We start from the raw sequence: 25,032 nt of genomic DNA, 5'->3' as shown, positions 1-25,032 counted from the left end.
GATTACAAAGTAATTATAAGCCTTTAGCTGAATAACAAAGCTGGCCCGAACATCGGGTGAAAAGTAAATGTTTAAGCCTACAAGTTACACCCAATGCACACACTGAGTACTCCACTCCTGAATACAACTCAGTAGGTCTATACAGACTTCCAGCCCCAATGTGTTGATCAGTGACTCTCAACCAGCAGCCTGTTGACCTGTACTGCCAGTGTACAACTGGCCACCAGGTCACAGAGGTTTAGGAATATTTTTTTCTTTAAAAAATAATATAAAATTCTTTGCTTCTATAAAATTATATGCTCTATCATAATATTGTACAGTTTATTTGTATTCCACGAAATTCAATATAACTGTATAATTAGCAACTGTGAGTCATAAATCGAATTATAGTTGCCCAAATATAGGCCTTTGTTTGCATCGGGCGCCCAAAACACAAATGTCTGAGTAAAGGTAATTCACAGCGTGACGAATGCCTGTTAGTATGCAATTTGTGAACTACATCCCAACATCAATATTTGGTCAAAACTTTACATCGCTCAGAGAGGTCTCAATACTCTTCAAATTTGTTGTGGTGAAAGATGCGTTTAAGGATATGGCAAAGAAGCAGACTCATAATGTTTGATTGATTTGTTTGATGAGTTAGAGTTTGACGTGGCACAATAATTACATACTACGTGGGATTCTGTTTTATTGTTTGAGGATTGAGCGACTGCCACTTTCCATTAACTGTTTATTACACTTCCTGTGTTTAATCAATTAGATGAGGCACGTATATAATGATGGCCAAACCAATTGTAGTAAAGGGTTGTTCTTTAATGTTAGCTTTGTTTAATATTACACAACCCTTTAGCCATTACATTGCATTAACTAAGGTGCTTCGACAACAGGAATAAATTATATTTACATTTATTGATACAGATGTCATTATAGAGAGTGAGCGTTATAAAAAGCCTGCACATTGACAAGTTGATTTGTTATCAAGTGTCTCACTGTTTTAGTTGGATATTTGGAATCCTATGGGAGGCTAAATTCTTTACAACTAAATCTTTTACTCTCTGTGCCAAATTGCATAAAACTGCCTCACACTCAGGCCAACACCAGATAGCTCCATGTGTTATTTAATTTCTTCATTCTTTTGGGTAATCTCTAGATGGCTCATTATTCGAGATTTCATATTTTGCTGCGCTGTGATAATATTTTGAAACTAACAAAAGGAAACAATCTTTGGGATGAACGATGTGAAGATGTGATTCCTTTAAATTTAAAATAACAACATTAATGTGGTTTTAAGGAGAAAACTGGAAACAGCCCGTGATATATGTAGAAAAAAACAAACAATATAATTGCACTATTGATGCTAAAGTATTCTACCTAGATTAGAGCTATCCTAAGTGACATGTTGTTCACATTCAGATTTTAAGTATAAAACAATGTTTGATGCTTGTACTTGAATGAGTAATTTTGAATGAGTGTTGAATCATTCGGTATTTTACAAGACAACACTTTAAATGAAACAGGGATGGAGGGGGAATTAAGAGGCCTTAGCCCAACATTATGAAGTGTCTATAGACTATTCACAAATGCAAAATAATGGCTTGGGACATCTTTAGCCAGATGGTCAGTTATGTTTCTGCTTTGTATATTATTAATGTGTCTCACCGTGTCATTTCTGCTTTTGGATGATTCATTCAAACAAAACGTGTGGTGCAATGATTAGCATTGATGACCTCGATTTAGGAGGCGCCATGTATGGCCACTGGAAGTTGTATTGATTTATGTTTTAGGCTTATCCCTTTTCTCCAGTTTGAATTAGAATCGTATACGGTCGCTCTATCGCTCCACAAAGATTCTCTGGTTCATATCAAGTGGCAAGCCGCGTAGCCATGGCAACCAAATACAAGGAAAGATTTTCGACCACACTTCCAGCAAGATGTCCTAGTGAGTGATGCAGCATTTGTAGTACAAACAACCTGCATTTGATTGTTTGTTAACCACTGTAACAGACCCTCACAACTTCCACTGAAACACGCCATAATCAGTTGATGCACAGATGTGGGTGCGTTTCCATTTGTGCTTGAAACAGCCAAAAACTGAATCCCACATCATTGTTACATTGACATACTTTACAATGACCCCTTCTCTTATAGCTGCGCCATGAGAACCACCAGTTAGCATATACCTGTATATATATATATATATATATGCTAACTGGTATGCTCACTAATATATATACATATAAACATATGCTAACTGGTATATCTGACAGTTTTGGGCGCTTGGTTAACCTGATTTCAATTTCACACAAAAAATAAAAAATCCAGTTCCTCCCTGATTGGCTGCTGGCGGGTGCTCTGGGAGGCTGCGGTACAGCAGCCCCAGTAGGCCCGGTTATTTAGGCCGAGTCCGGCCTCCTCGTCCCTGGGCTGAACAACCTCACTGGAGGACACCTGATGCCGCACCGTGCCACCTGTTTGCTGGGAAAAGCTCCCCCCATTCTTTCTGTCTGACCTTAATTCAATAATCTTGAATTAACACTGAACAAAATAACTGTTGAATAAATGGAGTTATGAAAGATTGAGCGACAAGGACACAAAGAGAGGGAGAGAGATAGAGGGAGAGAGGGGGCTGAGGGAGACACCAGAGACTCTGTGTCTCAATACCATCTGTTCCAGACAATGGAACAACAAAAACAGGGTTGCTTGTCAGAAACACATGACAATTTAATGTCAAACACGTACGTGAGGGCCTAATAAAGAATAAATGGAAGATTTAAAACAAGTTGACTGTAAGAGAGCATGACTAGTTAACTGTATTTGTACCCGGATTTGGGTCATATTTCTTTTATACTTCATGTTCATGTTCTTTCCTCTCCTGTCGAGTCATGTTATAGGATTATGTTATGGAAGCTTATAAATAATATGTCATGTTGGGGAAGTGTTTTTGTGCATGATTTAAATCGGGACATGGGATTTACTGGGGCTGTTTTAACCCAGGTAAAATGAGCATCACATTTCTACCAATATATTCTCTTCTGTTTGTATTAGATTAGTTAAATCAAATGCTAATCTAAAGAATAGCGGCACTGAACAAGACAGATATTTGCAGAAATTGATTGTTTGATTTAAGGGGACATATTATACCACCAGGTGTGAGTGTGATTAGCCTTACAAGCCGTTTCGAAAATCTGCCCCATATGACATCACTAGTGGGCGCGTCCACCTAGATCTGTGCTGGATAGATGAGCATCATTCACTTCAGTCCACTGGGTAGGCTGGTAGACTGCTCTATCCAGCACAGATCTAGGTGGAAATGCCCACTAGTGATGTCATATGGGGCAGATTATTGAAACGGCTTGTAAGGCTAACCACACTCACACCTGGTGGTATAATATTTACCCTTTAAGAGAACATCATTCCTATTGTATTAAAGGGGCAGTGTGTGTAGAATATAATGGCAAGATTAAAGTCTGTATCTTGGCCAAAATGGAATAAAATATTCGTAAATATGTTTTATGAACATATTCATTTGTGATTAATCACAAGATTATAATAATTGTTGCGTTTTTTGTTATCTTCCGTTTTATCTAGACAGGAAGAGGGTCCTCTTCCATGTTTCCTTGCCATGTCCCAGTCGCCCCCAACGGACAAACGGCTCTCCATGCTAACACGTGCTGTAAGCATTATAATCTACAGCTGACTCGTCACCAATGACCTATAGTTTCAAGGACTAAATAACCTAATACAAATTTAAGATCTATCAAGGAATCACTTGAATCTTTGTTACTCACTTCTTTGGTAGAAATACAATCTTCAACCTCACCGCTAGAAGCCACTACATCCTAAACACTACATCTTTGATGATATTAAAGGTGTGGTCTGTAGTTTCTGTCGCTAGAGTTCTCAAAATCCTCCTAATAACAAAAGAGGTAGTTTGATTACGTTGCGGATAAGTGTGGATCTGTCAGAAGTTGTTGTCTTCTCCACCAATGCAGGTGAAAATCAATCCAAAGTGACAGTTGCGGGTGATGGGCGAGGTTATGTGTTGAAGTTGGATTCACGTTATACTACATCAATTTATATAATGGGATTAAATTCTAATTAAATTGCAAGAAAGACCATTACCTAACATAAAGTTAGCTTGCTCACGTACAATTAGATGAGTTCAATGTCATCATCAAACATGTGTGTGTCTCTGTCCATATGAATAGCGTGCAATGGATTCATTATAGCAACACAATGACTGCTTCTGGAAACCCTGTACCCCATAAGATACAGTGTTGTAGGGTGAGTGAGAAAGTTACTATTCTAACACCCAAAATAAATCCAAATGATCCAAGGGGCTTTGTCATTCATCATCATCATCATCATCATTAGCACCATATGACATTTCATCTGAAAGTGATCAAAGCGAAAGGGGACAGAGCCTTCTCTGTTAGGGCTGCCTCTCTTTGATAGAGTGAAGTTCAGGGGTTTCAGTGTCAGCTCCATGTTTAATCACATTTTTATACAATCACCTTTACAGAAAAGCTTTGATCGTGTGATCTCCCAAACATTGTGCTACTTGCATTTACTTTCCTTGTTTTTACATTTTATTGTGTTCTATATTTATTTTCATTCCTTTTAATCTATATTATACACAATTTACATAAAAGTTATTGTTGCGGGTTTCCTGTCTTGATGTAAAGCACTGTAACTTGTGTTGAATAGTGCTAAACAAATGTAATCATTATTTTCATGTCAACTTCAAATACAAACACATACACACACAGACAGGCACATGCACGTGCACACAAACACACACACACACACACACACACACACACACACACACACACACACACACACACACACACACACACACACAAACACCAGACAGCACAAGCCCACAGTCATTACGTCACTGTGCATTCATGCCAACGCAGGAATGTGTGGGTGTTCTCTCCGTGGCCTAATAGTTCCTGTCCACACTATCAAACTAAGAGCAATAATGCACACATCAGCACATACAGTGGCCGCTAATCCCCAGGATAAACAGAGCTGGGCCCTGTATTATATTCCTCACTCCATCCTTGCAGTGTTGATCGACCCTGCAGATAAGATGCTATCTCACACACTGCATGTTTCCTGTGTCCCTCATGCCTCCATCTGCGGCTGTGACAAATTGACACGTTTGTGTGTGAGTTTGTGTGTGTGTGTGTGTGTGTGTGTGTGTGTGTGTGTGTGTGTGTGTGTGTGTGTGTGTGTGTGTGTGTGTGTGTGTGTGTGTGTGGACACATTGACACCTTTGGGTCATGTTTTACTTTGACTTATTTACTCCTTTCATTATATTCTACATTTTTTCATTATATTCTACATTTACATTATATACATAGATGTCGCAGGTGGACGATGCCATTTAGCCTTCCTGACGTCTTCATACAACCAAACAGCTTATAGTCTGTCTGACATCAAATATATTACTTTGATCAATATCTGAATATCAATAGACCTACTGAATTAATGCAATCGGGCCGAAAAAAGACAAAACAAAAGTGAAAAAAATATATCAAGATCCACTTTATACAGTTTTATTTGCTTTCTGGACCGTAGCTGTCTCTGACCAAATCAAAAAATAAATAAAGCAGGACAGCTTCCAGGGAGAGACGAACCACTTGTGCGTTCTATAAATACCGTCCCTGCTGCAGCCCGGCGGAGAGAGAGCCGGTGTGCTGCGACGGCTCTGCGAGCCCCAGTGGTCTGGGTCTGAGTTGCGCACTGCCCTTCTTCTGCATGGTAAACATGGCCTCACCTCATTATCTCAGCGAGCTCAGCGAGGGAGTGAGTGGCTATTCATGCCCAAACTAACTGCAGTCTCATTACTTAGCCGCGGTTTGCCAAGCAGCATCTAGAGATTCGCCTGCTAATTGGTTTGTGTTCTAAGAAGAAGGATTGAGAGGGAGGAACAAATGGCAGGGGAAGGATAGTTAAGTAGTGCAGGAAGAATAAGAAGAATAATAATGAATGATAACAAAACAATGAGACGAATTGGAACAGAAGAGTCTGTGTACCAGATAGATAGATAGATAGATAGATAGATAGATAGATAGATAGATAGATAGATAGATAGATAGATAGATAGATAGATACATACATACATACATACATACATACATACATACATACATACATACATACATACATACATACATACATACATACATACATACATACATACATACATACATACATACATACATACATACATACATGCATACATACATTGATTGATTGAGATGTGTGTAAGGGAACGATAGCCCCCTTACCCTCAAAAGATTATGTGACTGTTGAAAGAATCTGAAGATTCAGAAAGGAGGGCATACAAGAGAGAGCCAGAGAAAGTAAGAGAAAGAGAAAGAGAGAGAGGGGGGGGGGGGGGGGAGAGAGAGACTTCTGGAGGTCGTTGCGTGACAAATGAATTCCTGGATGTGATATCCTTGGAACCACCCTCCCTGGCCAGCCGATAGCCTGGCAGCAGAAGGTGGGTCTGCTGCATCTTTGTCGATGCTAAATCAATTAGCCACATGATCTCATTCTGCTATCAGATCAATGGCTACGTCGATCCGTCTCTACATGAACCCAGAGCATCATGACAGACCTATGGAGCCACAGGAATCTCATGACAGATCTCCTTGCTGATCTGGTGTCCCCCATCAATCCCATACCTGTGTGGAGCAGGTCTAGGGGCACGAGTTGCCCTGGGTTATTATAACAGCGGGGTGGCAGCACCCAGAGACACCCTGACCGGCTCTAATGAGGCAGGGGGAGCCTCAGTGGGTCCCTGGGAGCCACTTGAACATAACGATGATCAGAGGGGTGCCGCTGTGTGTTGGCTCCATGCTGGTGCCATTATGAATCAGCATTATCCTGAGTTCACTTTCTCTTGTCTTCCCCTCTTTTTCCATTTTAATACCGATGTATTTGTCCTTACTCTCTCCCTCTTATGTGTCTATGCCAGCATGCTTACTCTCATTCCCTCTACTTCTTTTTCCTGCCTGTCTTTGTTTCCAGCCCTGTCCAATATTTAATCTTGCTGTTACGCTGGACAGGAAACTCTATTCAGGTTTGGAGCCAAGAGACGACTGGGCACCTCGGCATCTTTCAGGAATGGATTGGTCCTTTGGGAGCTAAAGCAAACGTTATAAATAAATAGGAATTATATATTACGTCATTTAAAAAAATAATAATTATATACGTTATAGGGAACAGTAATGCTATGATAAACAACACATTTATCTACAAGTTACTGTTTAATAATTAATTATTCTTAAAACATGTGTTATAAACAGAATTGGTGATGTGATTAGTGATGAAACAAACAAACAAAATACTATGATAAAAACATATTATTTTTATTATTGATTTACAGCTATTTAAATACTTATTGTAATACATCCGTGTGGATTTATTATAGCGTTTTCGCATCTTGTCTGATTGGACAGAGTATGCAGGGAGAGCGTTCCTATTGGCTCTCTCCGGGTTCAAGGCGGGTCATATTGTCAAAACAATGGAGCTAGCATGGTAGCTAGAAGGGGAACTGCGGAAGGTTGTGAGATAAGAAACACATTTTTTACCAAAGACAGTACTATTTCCCTTATTTCATGCGTTTTACGTTGAACGGATTCAAATGGCTTTCAAGACTTACATATATTATTTTCATTTATCCTAAAAATACAACGTTTTCATAACACGCAGTGCTGTCAACCTTGACATGCTAACGTTACATACAGTTGCATAAGTAGCCTTAGTTCCTTGATAGAAGTTCACTGTATTGACAATCACCTAACAGCCACGAAGATGGCTTCTCTCAGAGCATTGACGTCCACTAGGTTTGGCACTTTCTTCTACAGGAAAGCACCAAGCTCGACCAAAGTGTTAGCATCATACAGTCTTTGGTGCAGAAGAAATCTGTATGGGTCACTCAGAAGACATAACAGCATGTCTGCATGGGTTATTGACCTATACGGTACGAATGAGGTCCTAAGGGTTAGCGATGAAATCATGATGCCCACTATAAACCTAGCCAGCGAAGTGCTGATAAAAGTTGAAGCTGCCAGCCTCAACCCCCTTGACATCTCGATGAGGGGTAAGTGATGTTTACACCCTTCCACACTTCATGAGGAACAGTTACATGTTACTCCTTAAGTTCCTCATTGCACAATTGTCATTGTTTATTGATAGCCATATACATGTAGATACCTATAGATGTTCCGTATAGTAGTTTACCTGTGTCTTCATTGCAGGTGGTTATGGAGCTACACTGTTGAAGTTGAGACGTGATCCCATGTCTGTGATGCAGAATGACACTGAGTTCCCACTGATCCTGGGCCGTGATGTTTCTGGTGTAGTGGTGGAATGCGGCTCCCAGGTCACACATTTTGCTCCAGGTGATGAGGTAAAGGTCAACAGATTAATGGTAGGCTGTACCAGGATTGCCAACTCTCACGCTCTCAAACTATCTGGATCACACGCTTTCACCCTCAGCCTTGCGCTCTCACGCTGCCTAGACAAGTCTCACGCCAAAACACTTTGAAAAGCAGCAGAAATGAACAGGCCAACATACTGGTTAAACCAAGCAAAAGACTTTGACTCTGGAAGACATCTGAGTATTCAAATGACTAGTGTAACTAATAATATAATAATAACTTATAATAGTTATTCAATTAATTTGGTGTTTCCCTGGAACTGTCTCGTAATTTATTCCCTGATTGGTGCGTGGTACTTATCTCCGTGCTGATAGACAGCTGTTCAAGTTCACAGCCGGGAAGCCAAGAAGGCGTTCAGGCAAGCTTTAGATATTGGAGAGACACAACTTTGACTTTCATTACTGATCGAACCTGTGTGCCCTTTATAGGGTAGGTGTATGTCTAATATAACATTTTCAGTATTTCTCTGGGAGGAAGTAATCTGCTTGGGCGTGGTCAGCCTATATCCCCAAATCTCAGACCCAAGCTCCCGGCACATGCATACTATTTATAACCCTGATGGTGAAATGAGTTTAAATATGTGCACATGAATAAGTGTGCAAGTGCATATGCGTGATTATGCCCAATGTTATCAAAATCTCACTCCAGACACATACCAAAAGTTGGCAGCCCTGGGCTATACAAATTTATTTATTAATATCAGCCTGAACTTTGCATAAATTATGTTTCTTTATATGAAAGCTATTTTTATTTGGAAACGTTGTATTATATTCAACATGCTTAAGATGGATTCTAAAAGCTACTTTGTTGGTTAAGCACTAGCAAGCGGCTGCACAATGAGTGGCCTATCAATCCTAATCAAACTTTTTATTTGATTAGGCAATTAGCTGTGCAATTAGCTGCTCATGAAAGGTCACAATTAATATAGCCCTGATAGAAAAATTACAGGTATAAAAACCTATATATATATGAATTTGCATGTTAAAATAAAATAAATTTCAAATCTTTACAAATTAGAAATTCCTGATTATTAATATTGTTTTATAGTTACATTAAGCGGCAGAAAAAAATATCACTTGATTAACTCGAATATCATTGTCATAATTGGCTAGGGAGGCGTAAGACTGTAAAGAGGTCCCCGTTGTGTTCCAGGTGTGGGCGGCAGTTCCCCCCTGGAAGCAGGGCAGTCTGGCCCAGTACCTGACCCTCACCGAGTACGAGGTACGAGGCTTCAAACGTTACACCATCTACAGTTCACACCCCACCGCCCTCTAATGGTCTGTGTCTCTCACACTTGGTAGTCTGGAGTTCTTTGAATTCATATTGGCATGTACGCTTATGGATCCAATGATGAACCTGTTAACTATTCATTATTGATCCAACTTAGGGTTGATTAGACACAACACTACATAAAGGGCATCTCCTCCATTAAGCAAGGATTTGCTTAACTCCATTTTAGCATTCATCAAATGGAGATAACAAGTTGTGTTGGTAAAGGCCTCATGAACATTGGAAACGTGCAAAATAAAAGTTTGGAAGGAGCACGTCTGGTTATATAATCAGTGAAGGCAGTAATTGGGATTAAGTCTTTATAGTTGTTTGAGCAACAGAGGCAGCAATTAGGCAGACGGAATAAGCTTTTATTTTTTTATGTTTTGGGTTTGCAGGGTGCTTTGTTTATTTGGCAGCCTCCAGCTTGCTGTCATCAAATTACCTGAATGAGAGCGTCCAAACAATGCTAAAACAATACACTGTGTGTGTGTGTGTTTCTGTATGTTTGTGTGGTTGCCAGGTCTCCCACAAACCAAAATCGCTGAGTCACACAGAAGCCGCCTCCATCCCTTACGTCGCCACAACAGCTCTGTCTGCCCTGGTCAATGCCGCTGGCCTGTGCAGTGACAACTGCTCTGATAAAAGGCAGGTATTGTCGGGTCATGCCGCTGCCTCACAACCTAATAGCTTCCTTTCAACCATCCACATGACTTGTATGCCCTTCCATTCTCCATTGTCTCATGGATTACACCTCGCTACAGCCATCTCCCAAACTAATGATACAATTGTGTGGAAGTGTTGGTTGGAAAATATTAGGAACACTATTATTTGTAATTACGAGTATTTCTTGTTTGTTTTGCTGGTGTGTTTTTCTCTCTCGCTAGTGGATGAATTGCTAATTGTATTTATTTTTTCTCTCTCTCCCTCTCTCTCTCCGTTTGTGTGTCTCTCTCTCTCTCCATGTGTGTCTCTGTTTCTTTCTTTCTCTCTCTCTGTCGCTCTCTCTCCATGTGTCTCTATCTCTCTCTCTCTCTCCGTGTGTGTGTGTCTCTCTCTCTCTCTCTTCCCTTGTCCCTCGCTCTCTCTCTTCCCTTGTCCCTCTCTCTCTCTCTTCCCCCCCAAGGGTTCTGATCACTGGAGGATCTGGGGGCGTTGGGACCTTCTCCATCCAGGTGACCCTCACTCTACCTGGACATTATCTCCTCCTGCTCCACCACCACTGTACCTTATATCGCCTGTGTTTCTGGTTCTTTTAATCCCTGGTAGCTCCTCAAGGCTTGGGGGGCCCATGTGACGGTGACCTGTGCTGGAAACGCAGAGGGGCTGGTGCGAGGCCTGGGAGCGGACGAGGTGGTGGATTACACTGCAGGGGACGTGGCTGCTCAGCTGGAGGCCACGGAGAAGTACGTTCACCCCAACTCCCCCCTACTGAAAGGTTCCGTGTCTGAAACCCGATGTCCGCACTGCTGTCTACCTGAGGGCACCCTTGAGCAAGAGGCCCAGCTACCTGACTGCTCGTTCATGACCCTCAGCTGAAATCACTGGGGGTCATTGGATCACTTGTCTATTCAATCAGGATTCAACAGCTTTATTGGTGGCATTCAAATGACGATTGGATGAAAGTGTCAATGCTTACGGCTTTGTGCAACACACCAACGTACCTGTACCAATTCCCCACGGGTCTGGGATACCTGTTATACCAATTCACAATTGATAGTTAGTTTGATACAGTGTTCTGTGCGAAAGGAAAAATCCCGAGAGTTATTTCTGTGTGGTGAATAGAAGCAAAGCGGAGGTAACACTACTGTGATGCAGTCTTCAAGGCCAGGAGAATACTCCTTTTTAAATGTCAGACAGCGGCTGAGCACATGAAGGAGAATCACGCTCCCCCCTCCCACACCACCCTGCCTCCAGCACCCCGGCGCACATCAAACACTGCATGAAAACAGCCTTTGCCAAACGTGCTCAACCCTGTATTCACTTGCTAGTTTCCATGGAGACCGGTGCCAAAGGCAGGGAGTAAACGCTGCTTGACCCTCCCCATCAGCCCCAATATCTGACGCTGCGCTCCTCTGGGCTCCTCGCCTCTCTCCCCTCTCAGCAGAGTTGTTGCCACCCCCCTCCCCTCTTCTCCCCTCCAGGTACGACGTGGTCCTTGACAACGTGGGGGGCGTGGACACGGAGCGGTGGGCCCTGGGCCTGCTGAGGCCCTGGTCGGGGGCCAAGTACGTCACGCTGGTCAGCCCCCTCCTGCACAGCACCGACGCGGCGGGCCTGGTGGAGGGCCTGGCGCGCTCCGGCTGCGGCCTGCACAGCAAGGCCCTGCAGGTAAAAGGACACTCAGCCACCGAGCCCTGGGAACACCACCCAAGATGGCCCCGGGCCGTGTTGTGTGACGCTGGGGTTCACAGACAATGTGGGCATGCTCGTAGGTTGGCAAAGAATCAGTGTCTTATCAGGTGTCGTCTTTGTTATGATAGCACTGCATATGAGAATGTAGCTGATGATTGTGTTTTTCAAGCCCCTGTATTGAGAGGCCGAGCTAAACTCTTCAGTAATGCCTCGGCAGGTCCACCAACGACTGCTGTTGCTATCGGAGATGGGTGGGGTCCCACATAGATGGGCTCATTTCCTGTCCTCTGACCAGTCCTGTGTCATCTGAGACAGTCTGGAGAGGTTGATTTGATCAACACCGAGCACACGAGTACAATATCTCCATACCTGAATGGAATGCTGCATCTGATCAGTGGCCAACAGCTCAAGGTGTAGGACGTGCGAGAACGTGTGAATGAGAGGATTGCAGCAGAGGAGATGATTGCATCAGATGAGACCTGCTTGGGGTTTGGTGTGTGTGTTTGTGTGTCTCTAGTAGTCCCATGCATAGCTAATGGAGGTGTAGTAAGTTTCCGCTGCAGTGCCAGTGAACGGCAAAGGAAAAGTTTGTATACCGGTGGTTCAAAATAGTTTTCCGACCGGGTAATGCAGACGGCGAAACTGGCAGCGTTGGCTGTGTGTGGGTGTGGGTTTCTGGGCTGTGTGGGTTGTGTGTTTGTAGGAAATGCCTTTTTGTTGCTGAACCAGCAGGGTTTGGTATTTGGGCAGTTTGTAGAAGGTGTATCACCCCACATCCCAGCCCACCCTCCATCCCCCAATCACATCCATTTGAAGGGGAAAGCTCAGTGTGACGCCGTGTTGGTCACCCACCCTGTGCGGACTCCCATTGTCCTCAGCCGGTTGGTATGGCGTGGCCAGAGACCCCCCCCTTGGGGCTTGGGCAGTAAGACCCGACCATGTTACAGCGTCCACCGGAGTGGTTTACCTAAACACAGCTAAACAGAGCCCCCTGGTGGTCAGGAGGGAGATTTCATTTTTCGACCTTAAGTTACTAATGGCCTCGAAAATCAATATTTATTCTCTTGCAGGAGGAGACCGAAGATGAAGAGGCAGATAAGTTGGGGAAAACATTATGCAGGCTATTTAGGATTGCTACAGGAGGTTGATTTGAATTGATTCTCGGACACACACACTCACATTGATTTAAAATCTACTTGTTTGGGGGGCTGAAGTCAGGAAAAAGGGGTGGCTCCACCCCATGAAATGTGACTGTGGCTGGCCAGAGTAGGGAGCAACTGGTTCATCTGTTAACCGAGCAGCTGCCCATTGAGTGAGACGAGCCCGGATGGAGGATGATGAGGATGATAATGATGACGATGATGCCGCCATTGGAGAGGAAGTCTAGCATGTGTTGTCATCGGAAACACCGGGGGCGGCTGAGCCGAGGCCATAATGGAGCTGGCTGGACCATCGGGTGCCCATTTTAAAAGGGCAGCTGCCCTCAGGGATAGGTGGTCACCTGTTGTTGTGATGGTCACCTATTGTTGTTGTTGTGGTGCATCCTTTTGTTTTGACCTTCCTGCCACAGGAAGTTAAAGTCATGAGGGAATCGATATCACAGTGTCCCTGTTCCTGTTTTGATCTCCAGAAGTGATCGTGTTTGGGACAACCGAGGGGAACTGGCCAGTCACTGGACATGGTTCCACCTCTGCTCACAGAGATGCATGAAAAGGTCATTCAATGGAAAAAAACACAGTTATTAAATAACAAAAATAAATGGCTAAACCAAGAAACAGGACTGTGCTGAGGTTGGGGTGGCAACTGGTCTCGTTGTGCTTCATACACTAGCTGCCCCCTGCTGAAGCAATTAACAAAATGACCTCACCAGTAAACAAATAAAGTAAACAAGCAAACACAATGGGACCAAAGGGGTTAACTGAAATGATAACAAAACCTGTGAGAGCAAGGCCAAACACACAGTTGTTTCTCTGAATAGCTTAATCCGATCGGTACTCGTACTATGAACCAAGGGACTGACCAACTCAATTAATCTCTCCAGGCATTTTTAATTAGGCCTTAGAGGAAAGGGCTTTGACTTGTGTGAGTAATCGCATCTCAATCTCATATCTCTCCAGCCTGCTGCTGTGACTCACACACTGTATATATATCTTTCCTTGGCGTCCCCTCTCACAGGAGTACATGATGGCCGCTCCTCTGTATACCCAGATGGGAGACTGTCGTGCAGCAATTTGTAACCAGGCCGATGCTGTCCGATCTTGGTTGTTGTTCTTTAAGCTGTAGCTGAACCCTTTGAGTTGAAGTGTGAGCCAGGGAGGCGCTGGAGACTCGGCCCTTCTCATGACAGTGTGCTTTCCAGCACTCCTCATCAAATGAGAAACTGATTTACAAACCGCAAAGCCGCTTTTACGCAAAAGTTGAGTTGGAGATAAATCCTTTCTGAAACTAAATGTGAACCGCAAGGTAACTAAATTGTTGTTTTTGCCATTCATGAATGTCGTCGTTAGGTACTGGTGATTTTGTACGATGCGTGTATTTGTGAATACCCTTTATATATTCTCATTCTGCACACATGATGGAACTGCTTATGTTTCATTTGTCATGTGTCTCAACATCCTGACCGGTTCTATATGATCACATCCCCTGACCTCTCTCGTCCCCCTCCCTCCCCTTCTCCTCCTGTCTGCTCCAGAACCTGCTGTCCCGCGGCGTCTTCTACCGCTGGGGCTTCTACGCGCCAGACGGCCCCGCCCTGGATGAGGTCAGCGCGCTGGTGGACGCCGGGAAGGTATCTCTCTGTCTCTGTCTCTCCATCCCCCTCTGTCTCTGTCTCTCTTTCTCTCTCTCCCTCTTCCTCTGTATCTGTCTCTCTGTCTCTTTATCTCTATGTCTCTGTCTCTCCCTCTGTCTCCCCTCTGTCCCTCTCCTTCTCCCTCTCCCTTCTTTCTTCCAACTCTTGCATGCACTCCTAAAGTGTGTGTTTCTGGTTGATGGAGGTTCTTCTCCATGGCCTCCAGCTGAGCAGCCGTGCCCCCTGCGGTGTAATCCACCGCCTCGTCCGCTCCCAGGCATCTCACCAGCCCCTCCGCGTGTCCAGAGCAGGTCACCGTCACATGGGCACCCCAGTCCTTGAGGCACTGGTCACAGCAGGGGGTGGGGGTCTGGGGACAGAGCGACCACCACATGGCATGGATTCCATGCGTGCGGCTCCACATGCGACCCAAAGCCGAGCACCATATCGGTTTGTGTGTGTTGTGGTGCGTGTGTGATGAGTCAGGCGATCGGTAGACGGTGAACGGGCTTTCAGAGACAATGCTGTGCTGCCGGTTCTCAGGGGCTTTTATGCTCTGGCTTACCACAAGCGGCCCGCCTGGGGGGCTGGGGGGTGTTTTTTGTTGTTGATGGCGGGAAGCTAACACACACGCACGCACACACACACACAGTCACTCTGGGTTTTATCCGCCCTGTGTTTTCGGTCAGATCGTGTGGATGGCATCCAGTATGAGCTGTACATTCATTGTTAATGTGAAGGGCTGGGCAGGTGGTGGATGCTCTCATAGGATTGTCCGGCCTCATCACATCTGAGGCTAGAAATCTCACTCACCCCTCTGACTCACTCACTGACTGACTGACTGACTGAATCTCTCACTCTGGCATCAGGAATAGTTTGAAAACGATGTGTCTCAGAGGGTAGATTGTGATGCCTGCACCGGCAGAGCGTGTCGAGGGTTCAATAGTTTCCCCGTACTTGGTCTCTGTTCGCTGCATTGTTAACGGCAAAGTCAATTGGTTTTAGCAGCAGCACATCCCAGGAGGTTACAAAATGTGATCTGAGGCAAACCAATGTTTATTCAAAAAGTACGGTCAAATTGGGTTCTGCAGGATCTAGAGCTAGAGCTCGGCTTGTTGTCAAGCGGTATCAAAATGCTCTCTCTGCCAATATGGCGGAATACAGTGGTGATCTGCTGTTAGGAATAGTTTGCAGGCAGGGCATGTACCTCGGAGGGAAAATAATGAGGCCTGCACAAGCAGGGAGACCGCCCACCCTGCCTGGAGAGTCTTCATGAATAATTCCTTCAAGGCTTCGGCTCTGAGGCTGTGGCTGAACCAGAAGATCCCGGAGCCACCGCCTCCTGCTCACAATGTTGGAGTTGTTCAGTGTATCCTGTTCAAGTCACATTTGCTACCATGTGTTTAGATAAAAGGGACAAGGTTAGCATCAGTGCCTGTTGAACGTTTCTTGTTGCGTTTGTTGTGTACTGAGGTTCTACACAAGATAGCATGAGCAGCAGCCAGTGCTCATGCTATCAGAGCAGGGGAGAGGAGAGGAAATTGGGGCAATGGTTTATTCCCTATGAATAGCTTTGACAGGTCTATATATTACCTTTCTTGGACTATTTCATTGGTGATATAGTTTTTCTTGGATTTGAATGATGGTCAACGATTGCTACTCGTTGACCTACAAGGACGCCTTTTGTAAAGGGTGGATAACGTATTGAATGCTCAATAGTGATAATAATGATAATAATCTGAGTCCGGGATCATCATAGCTGGCGTATCGGGTGGTCCTTACTAAAGTCTGTTGTGTCTCTTATCCGTGTTTTGATGGGTTATTGTGTACTTCCCGCCAACAGCTGCTGCCGGTGGTGCAGGCATGTTTCCCCTTCAGCCAGGTCCCCCAGGCCTTCCAGAGGGTGGAGCAGGGCCACGCCAGGGGAAAGACAGTCATCAGCTTGGGGGGCCAGCGGGACCCCCTGTCTGAGCAGGAGGAGGGCTGCCCCGCTGACGATGGGGACCGCCACGCCCGCGCTCAGACGGCCCACTCATAGTGGGCAGAGGAGCGGCCGTGTTGCTCTGGAGGCGTGAGGCCACACCGAGCAGGCAGGATAACATGTACTTTATCAACTCCCACAGGGGATTTAAGGCAAGAGATTATATATATTATTTTTTCCTCCAGAAGGGGAGAAATAAGGCTGTCTTTGGCAACAGGGAATTGTCTAGCCAGGATCAGCACCCTATTTGTGTGTGTGTGGGTGTGTGTGTGTGTGTGTGAGAGAGAGAGAGAGTTTCAATCTCTTTTTAGCAGAGATAGTCTAGAGAGGTTGAGTTGACACAAACACTGCATGAGTGGATGGGAAAGCTTCTTCTGTAGTCCCTCTGATTTCCCAATGTGGTAAACCTGAAAGGCTTCTGCTGTACACTGGGGTTTGGAAAGCAAAGGGGTTTTTATTCATCGACACGACCAGCTCTTTGTTCTGTAATAAATAAAGTGACAGTTTTCAAGAAAAAGCAGCTTTTTTTATTTAAAGTCTTCTAAAATGCATGCTTCAGGGATGTAAGGCACACTGATGAAGTTAAATACTGTATGTATTGAAAAAAGTTCCAAAGAAAATTATTATATTGTTTATCAAAGAATCCAAACAGACTAACAATGAAAAAAATATAGAACCATAAAACGGAGATACTCAATGATAAAAGCAGACATACTGAAAATATTTTAAAAAAGTACTGATGCAAGAGTCCATAGTCTCATTCCTTGGCCTTGTTTTATTGCTTGCCTCATAGTTGTAAAACCACATTTCCCATAATCCCCACTTGCTTTATAGTCCAGCACCTAAAGGCAGTCGTACTCCTGCTGTGGCCCCTGGTCTCAGAACTGACGGGGGTCCTCGTGCTTCTGCACCACACAGCACAGAGGGCGGAGCTTCACACAGGACATCCGGGTTCAATCCTGTAGCTCAAAAGTCTTTCATACAATCTCCACATCCCACTGTTGGGTCGGCTTATTCGGGTCAAAAGTGCTGAGAATCACTTGGTTTTTGTCGTAGTTATGCCCCCCTGTAAAACACATAAAAAAATAATTAAATGAGCACACATGCATTTATATCCATGTATTTTGTTCATTACAATGCTACTTGTTTCTATGTGAAACTGGGGTTTGCTCATTTAGACACGGCAGTCAGAAGACAGGTTGAAATGCTATTAGTGGTTTTAACAAATATTCCCTTGCAAGTTACAAATGTGAAAAGGGTTGATAATGTTCCCATAATTGAGTCTGCAGGCGTATCATTACAAACATGGTATTGAATATCATTCACAACAAACATTTGATTTAGTTTAATCCTTTTCTCCCATGACATTGAATGTGTATTCTTCTTCTCCAAGTCAGTATGACCACCAGGGGTCACTAATTGACAGGGATGTGAAGTGTAACTCAGACCCTACGGTGGAGTATCTTTCATTGGTCAACCTATACCACAATCCCTTGTCTCCACAGAAGGGCTCTAACAAGGAGTGAAAAACAATGGCGAGTGACAGCCAGGAGTTTGGGTCAAAGAAAATAATGATATGGTTTTCAATCTCAGATTTATTTCCTACAGATAAATCTATTTAGATGTACTTTGGTGACAGCATGAAGTAGTGACGCATGGCTGCCTTGGATGTATGCACTTGCTGTATGTCAAATGCACTTATTGTTTTTCGTACGTCCTTGCACCCAGTACTAAAAATAGTACTAAGCATTGTGTATCATCTTATCCTAGCTAGCTTTGTTGTATACGGGGAATGGGTTTACCTAGCGATTGTGAGTGCTTGCCACTCGGTTCTATAAACATCCGTACTGTACCGACAGAGACATATTGTTGTTTCTCTTTCTACTGACAAATGGACTTATTTTAAGTCGCTCTGAATAAAAGAGTCTGCTAAATGTAAAGGTCCATCTCCATCCCGACTCACAGATGACCTCATACAAAACACTGCCTCTGAAAGATACTGCCTCACCAGAGAGCAAGGCAGCAGGCAGCTGGCTCCCCTTTGTCGCAGGACAAAGGGGAGCTCAATGTCTCTCAGAACACTAATGGGTCTGCTACAAAGCACAAGGATAATCCTCAAATATTCATCCTTCATAACTTCTTAATGAGACCAAACTGTCAAAGAGGTTCATGCAAATGTATTATATGGAAACAATCTCCCTCACCAGACAAACAAATACAAATACATTGTTCTTGTATTAGGTGAAACTAAATCCCATTCCTTCCATAGCGCCTCCCCTAAACTCCTTAGAGGCCTTTGAAGGACCCACATTGTGTGCTCCTTTCATGTACCAGGCGCCCGGTAGTTCACCCTCCTAGTGCAGAGAACACGTGGACCATGGACCCGTTTCACTAACGAAAGCCCCGGCATTAACACTGAGTGTCTCAAATCACCAGCGATGGGCAAACGTATGTTATCTTCACCAAGGTGTGTTACATTGGGGCTTAGATCCCAGACCCCTCGACCCCCCCCCCCCCCCCCCCCCCCCAAGTCCAGCTCATTGTGATTTGTGTGACCGCTGTGTACCGTCTACATGTAAAGAGGATCCTCAGTACAGCTCATGTGTACTGTAGACACACAAGTCAGAAGACAGGTTGAAACGCTCTAGGGACTTATATCGAGTGGCAAATAATTCCTTATCAAGTTACAATAGTGAAAACGGGTTGATAATGTTCCTGCAAACATTGAATTGCGGCTCATGTGTACTGCGGTACACGTAGCTTCATGTGTGGAAAAACACCGTACTTAAACCCCTTCACAGCGTGTGGCCACAGGCCTCTGGCTGCGTGCAGGCCTCACCTTTGACGTCCAGCAGCAGGCCCGCGGGCCCAACGTGGTGGATCTCGCCGTCAGGGCTGATGCTCCAGAGGTGCTGCAGGCCCTCGGGCTCCGGGGACAGGCCCAGGCGGCTCCCCGCCATCGTCATGGTGCCGCTCGGACTCAGACAGCACTCCTCCAGGAGCTGCTCACACACACACACACACAGGGAGAGAGAGGGGGGGATAGGAGGGTGAGGGAGGAGAGAGAGGACCGGAGCGGGGAGAGGAAGACGGTGAGATTGATTCCCCATGTCCCAAAAAAACTACAAAGGGGATGGCTAGAGTAGGTAGTTGTGATGCTACCTCAAAGGAGCCACCACTCAAGTCTTCGCAGAACTGCCTGCATGCATAATTCCACGTCCTGTTACCGTGGACACAAGGGGGCAGCACAGCGTTTCAGACCCCAAATGCACCTGAACCCATGAGCAATTCAGGAAAGGGGTGCAGCCTTATGTAATACCTGTTCCCTGCTCGGCCAATCTGATTACTTGAAACAAACCGCCGCAGAGAAGGGAGAGGAATGCACTTCATCATGTATCTGTCCACGCCAGCGCAAGGGGCGTGTCTCTGAGTCACTTGGCCCTCAGGCGCTGATGTGCTTCTCAACCGGAGCGCCTGTAAGGTTGGGCTAAAAGAGGCTCATGACTCGTAGCTATCACGGTCTAACGCATGGTTTCTCAACGGGGGCGTTCGCACAACCTAGGGGGGCGCTGGGAACGTGATTTTTCTTTTTCTTTATTTGGGAGGGGGGGGGGGGGGATTTTAAACTGTCATGGTTTTCAAATATTTCTGGTGCAAAAATAGGCTACCTGAATAGCCTATGCTCAGTGTAACAGTGGTACAGCGCGATTCGGTCCTGCACACGCCCGGACTCCCGTTACATCAGCTATCGTCATGATCTCTATAGTAACGCTGATAAACATAACCCAAGTTCGCGGGTTAACAGTTCAATAAACAACACAACAGAATCAAACATGGGCGATAGCAAAAAAAACAACTAATTTTGTTTCATAGCCCGTTTTCCTCCTTCCTCTTGCTGTTGTTCAGTTCCAGCTGCTCTGAGCGTAGTCTCCACGAAAAGACCGTTGCATTTCAAATACTAATTAGGCCTCTCCGCGCGATCTGTTTTCGCGGTGCCCGCGTTCCCTGGGCCACGGTGCCCGCGTTCCCTGGGCCACGGTGCCCGCGGTTCCCGGGCCATTCGTTCATTCGTTCACGGTTACTGTCCATTACAGTGATGGACAGTGCTATTAGCCAATCAGAGGTGATACATATTTTTTTCACCAAAACCAACTCAGAGGGCATTCATTGCTATTAGTGACCACCACAAAATCAATGAAAAACGATGCAATGACACCTTTAAGCAATATAACATGAGTGTGAGTTGGGTTGTTAGTTTATTTTATTTTTTTTATTTTTATTGGGGGGGGGATCGGGGTAAGGTCAGGGGGGCGTATGCTAAAAAAAAAGGTTGAGAACCACTGGTCTAATGCAACGCTATATCCGTTCTCTCACTTCCTGTGAGCTGTGTTCCCAAGACAGTCAGTCCCCGGATGATGAGAACAAACACATAATAATAATAACAACATGGACAGGGAGAATAACTGTGGAGTGCTTTCGGGAGGATTTGGACAAAGCGATATGGGGAGTCCGTACCTTGCAGCGGAGGTTTCCATCCTGGTAGACCCAGACCTGCTCCACCCCGCCCGTCTCCTCCGTCTCCTGGACCCTCATCAGCTTTAGGTCCTCCAGCTCCCCGGTCACCCCCATCAGCAGCCCCGAGCCGCGGTTCCTCAGACGGATGTACACCTGCTTCTGCTCAGTCCACACACACCGACACACACACAGAGAGACACACACACACACACACACACATACAGGCACACACACATACAGACACATACAGGCACACATGGCGAGACACACACACACACACACACATACAGGCATACACGCAGAGACACACACACACACACAGGCACACTCGCAGAGACACAAACACACACGCACACGCAGAAAGACACACACACACATACAGGCACACACGCAAAGACACACACACGCACAGAGACAAGGCACTGATGAATAAGTGCTTACATGTAACTCGAATTGCTTTGCAATACATGTAACTGAAGATTCACATAATGGAGGTAACATCATTGCAATATCAAATGCTAGAGCTGCATTTGTGTACATTTGTTGGGTTGATTCACAATACAGATGCCAGAATCCCTTTGTAATGAAACAATGCAGCTAATCCTAATGCACCCTTTTCACAGAGGTGACGTCGGACCCACAAAGTTACTCAAATCACTAATTGGCCTGTTCCTTTTACCAGGGCTTGGGTAGTAGTCTCAACTAGTGAAAATAAGTAAGCCATCACACACTCACAATAGCATAGCGATAATCAAATACATAAAAAAATGAAATGTGATAGCTATTGCTCCAAAAAAACCCGCTGGAAGGTGAAGGATATTAAAATAGTGTGGTGTCTGGTATTCACTGAAGGTAACCTATTTGAGGTGAATAATTTAAATGTGACACCTTTTAGAGCAGTCAAGCAGGTTTGCCTAATGAATAAGTTAATCTTTCATTGTCATCTCAGATGTTGAAGGGAAGACATTTGTCGGGGGGGGGGCTACATCAGCAGCCCCCGGCAGAACGAGGGTCAATCTCACGCAACACTGAATCACACAAACAACTCTTCTTTAATGGTAGTGTTTGGTACTCTAAAAGGAAATGCTATTTCTGTAGCGTGCTTCAAATGCAACTCCGACGGCAGTTTTGCTGGTCAATAAAAAACATTCAACATTTATTTATCTATTTACTTTTTGCTCAAAGAATTCCAGCTACTCCGATGGCAAAGGGCCGTGCTGCGTGGACGCCTCTACCTTCACCCTTTCAATCACTACGGCTGAATGAACCTCAACACCCACGACTTAATTCAAGAAGGACAGAACTTGAGATCAAAGCCTTCCTTTCCTGTACCTTTTCAACAGCTCAGAGGAAGGGATGCAAACAAGGCGCCGGGGGTTTCGAGAGAGAGAGAGAGAGAGAGAGAGAGAGAGAGAGAGAGAGAGAGAGAGAGAGAGAGAGAGAGAGAGAGAGAGAGAGAGAGAGAGAGAGAGAGAGAGAGAGAGAGAGAGAATGAAGCTTACCTGGACTAGCGGCCGAAGGGACCCGATATTGTGCCAGCTGCTGTAACCGCGCCAATCGGGGACCTCCCCTGGCCTGAGCAGAATCTGGTCTCCTCTGTAGCTGAGTTCCTTGTACAGCACCCACCTGGGGCAACACAATGAAAGCATAAAGTCACATAACGGGAGGCACACCACGGGAGGGTTTTCAGACATTCAAAAAGTCTGAAAAATAAACTACTTCTGCAAATCTCCCCTTGTACAACCTTGATTTTTTCTTCTTTGTGTATCACCAGCTGTGTGCTGTTGTGTATACTTTTTTAACACAACAACAGTCGCTTTCCAGACGTGGAGCAGACTGCCAGCGTTTTCCAATGTGCCGCATGAAAATTCTGTGTTTGGCTCCTAACGAATCGTCCTGTCGTCCCGCAGACGGACGTTTCCCCAGGAAGACGTAGGAGTATGTGGCGTCCCCGCTCTAAATCTCACACAACACCAGCATGTTTCCACCGGACCCCCCGCCGCTCCCATCTGCCCAGACAGCCCCTCTGAACACTGCAGCTGACGAGCTGTCCAACCGCTCCACAAATTAAACATAAACCTCACCTCCACTATGTATTGACGTGGTTTGTGCAATATTGCTCACATTTTATTGACTTATTTGATTGACTTCTACAGTTTGTCGACTGACTTTTTGAGCTACTTGATACCTGAATTTCCCAGAGGGGATGAATAAAGTATCTATCTATATGTCTGGAAACAAACAGGCAGGCAGTCTTGGTTTGCTGTTGTTTTTGATAGGATGGTAACAGGGGCGTTGGATTAGGAAGCAGATTTTGTTGCGTCTTTTTTGGTTGCCTACAAATGACTAACATCCCCTGGAAGGTCAAATGATGCATTTGATGAGCTGGGTTCAGTTAGTTTGTTCCCTCAAGGCCCCCCTGAAGGATGATTCGAGGTTCTCTGGATCAAACCCAGGGTCTCCTAGTCTTGTAGTCCAGGGTCTAGAGTTGGCAAAGCAGAACTGTACCACAGGGCTTCCTTTTTGCATTCAATCGCCAAAAGGCGTGAGCAACTCAGGAAGTGAGTGCCCTCAGACTTCAACACTCTGACCTGACTTTGGGAGAAGGCCCCTCTCCGACTGATACCATGTTGACAAATGTAATCTGGAGCTGCCGCTGCCCTGGGCAGCTACAGTGGCCCAGAAGGGAGCTGGCTGCAGACGGGTCAGGGTGTGGTGTGGTGTGCTGGGGGGCATTAACACACCTCTGTGCAAGAAGGGCAACTAGGTGACTTTTGGCAGCACAGTGCATTGACTCGTTTGGTTCACACACCACACACACACACACACACACACACACACACACACACACACACACACACGTTTGAACAATAATCCCTGTAGGTGTGTCTCAGACTCACATGCCCCCCTCCACCAGGACCGACTGCACGCGGCTGAAGGCGCCAGCCAGCTGGAGGTTGACGGAGCCGGCCGTCAGCACGGCGCGCTTCCCCCGCAGGCCTGCACGCTCGAACAGCGTGACCGACGGCAGGGAGAACTCCTGCATTAAACAGGAGAGAGAGGGAGACATTTCAGCGTACTGTCACCACATATGCTGCACGTGCCACATAGCACTAATGTGTGTGTGTGTGTGTGTGTTTGTGTGTGTGTTTGTGTGTGTGTGTGTGTCTCGTTACCATGGAAACGTGCAAAACTCCTGCAGTTCTATTTATTATCTTCAATACATTTTCATTTTACTGTTTGCACCATGTGGTGAATGAATTGCTGGGAACCAGCTCGGTCTGCCGCTGTGTTTTTGCAGGCCAGATATTGTAAGATGTTCTATACTTATATATTTTTGCTTTGAATTATGATCAGGGTTCAAGCGTGTCGAGGGAAACCGCTGTCAAAATGAGACAAAATGAAAAAAAGAATCTAGAAAATCACATTGTCTGATTTTTAAAGAATTTATTTGCAAATTATGGTGGAAAAAAAGTATTTAGTCAATAACAAAAGGTCATCTCAATACATTGTTACATGCCCTTTGTTGGCAATGACAGAGGTCAAACGTTTTTTACAAGGTCTTTAAAAAAAAAAAAGTCTTTACAAGGTTTTCACACACTGCTGCTGGTATTTTGGCCCATTCCTCCATGCAGATCTCCTCTAGAGCAGTGATGTTTT

At 45.1% G+C, this 25,032-nt stretch overlaps 2 protein-coding genes across 2 annotated transcripts in view; one reads left to right on the top strand and one right to left on the bottom strand.

Moving 5' to 3' along the window:
• Positions 1-7,546: 7,546 nt before the first annotated feature.
• Positions 7,547-16,914, top strand: LOC307087561 (reticulon-4-interacting protein 1 homolog, mitochondrial-like; the record flags this gene model as incomplete). Its single annotated transcript, XM_079753170.1, has 9 exons — positions 7,547-8,121; positions 8,279-8,430; positions 9,614-9,682; positions 10,254-10,378; positions 10,857-10,905; positions 11,000-11,136; positions 11,875-12,061; positions 14,778-14,873; positions 16,720-16,914. The coding sequence occupies exons 1-9, from the start codon at positions 7,833-7,835 to the stop codon at positions 16,912-16,914; spliced, it is 1,299 nt and encodes a 432-aa protein (XP_079609296.1). The 5' UTR covers positions 7,547-7,832.
• Positions 16,915-17,783: 869 nt separating this feature from the next.
• Positions 17,784-25,032, bottom strand: part of LOC307087562 (uncharacterized protein) — a 28,840-nt gene continuing 21,591 nt past the window's right edge. Inside the window, 5 exon segments of the mRNA XM_079753171.1 lie at positions 17,784-17,923; positions 19,697-19,859; positions 21,373-21,531; positions 22,875-22,998; positions 24,273-24,412. Coding sequence (XP_079609297.1) covers positions 17,835-17,923; positions 19,697-19,859; positions 21,373-21,531; positions 22,875-22,998; positions 24,273-24,412 — 675 coding nt within the window. The 3' untranslated portion in view covers positions 17,784-17,834.

Source organism: Pollachius pollachius (genome assembly GCF_949987615.1).
Source record: "Pollachius pollachius genome assembly, chromosome: 16".
In the NCBI taxonomy this organism is placed as follows: domain Eukaryota; kingdom Metazoa; phylum Chordata; class Actinopteri; order Gadiformes; family Gadidae; genus Pollachius; species Pollachius pollachius.
Note: the sequence above shows the minus strand (reverse complement) of the source record. Positions and strands in the feature narration are given on the sequence as shown.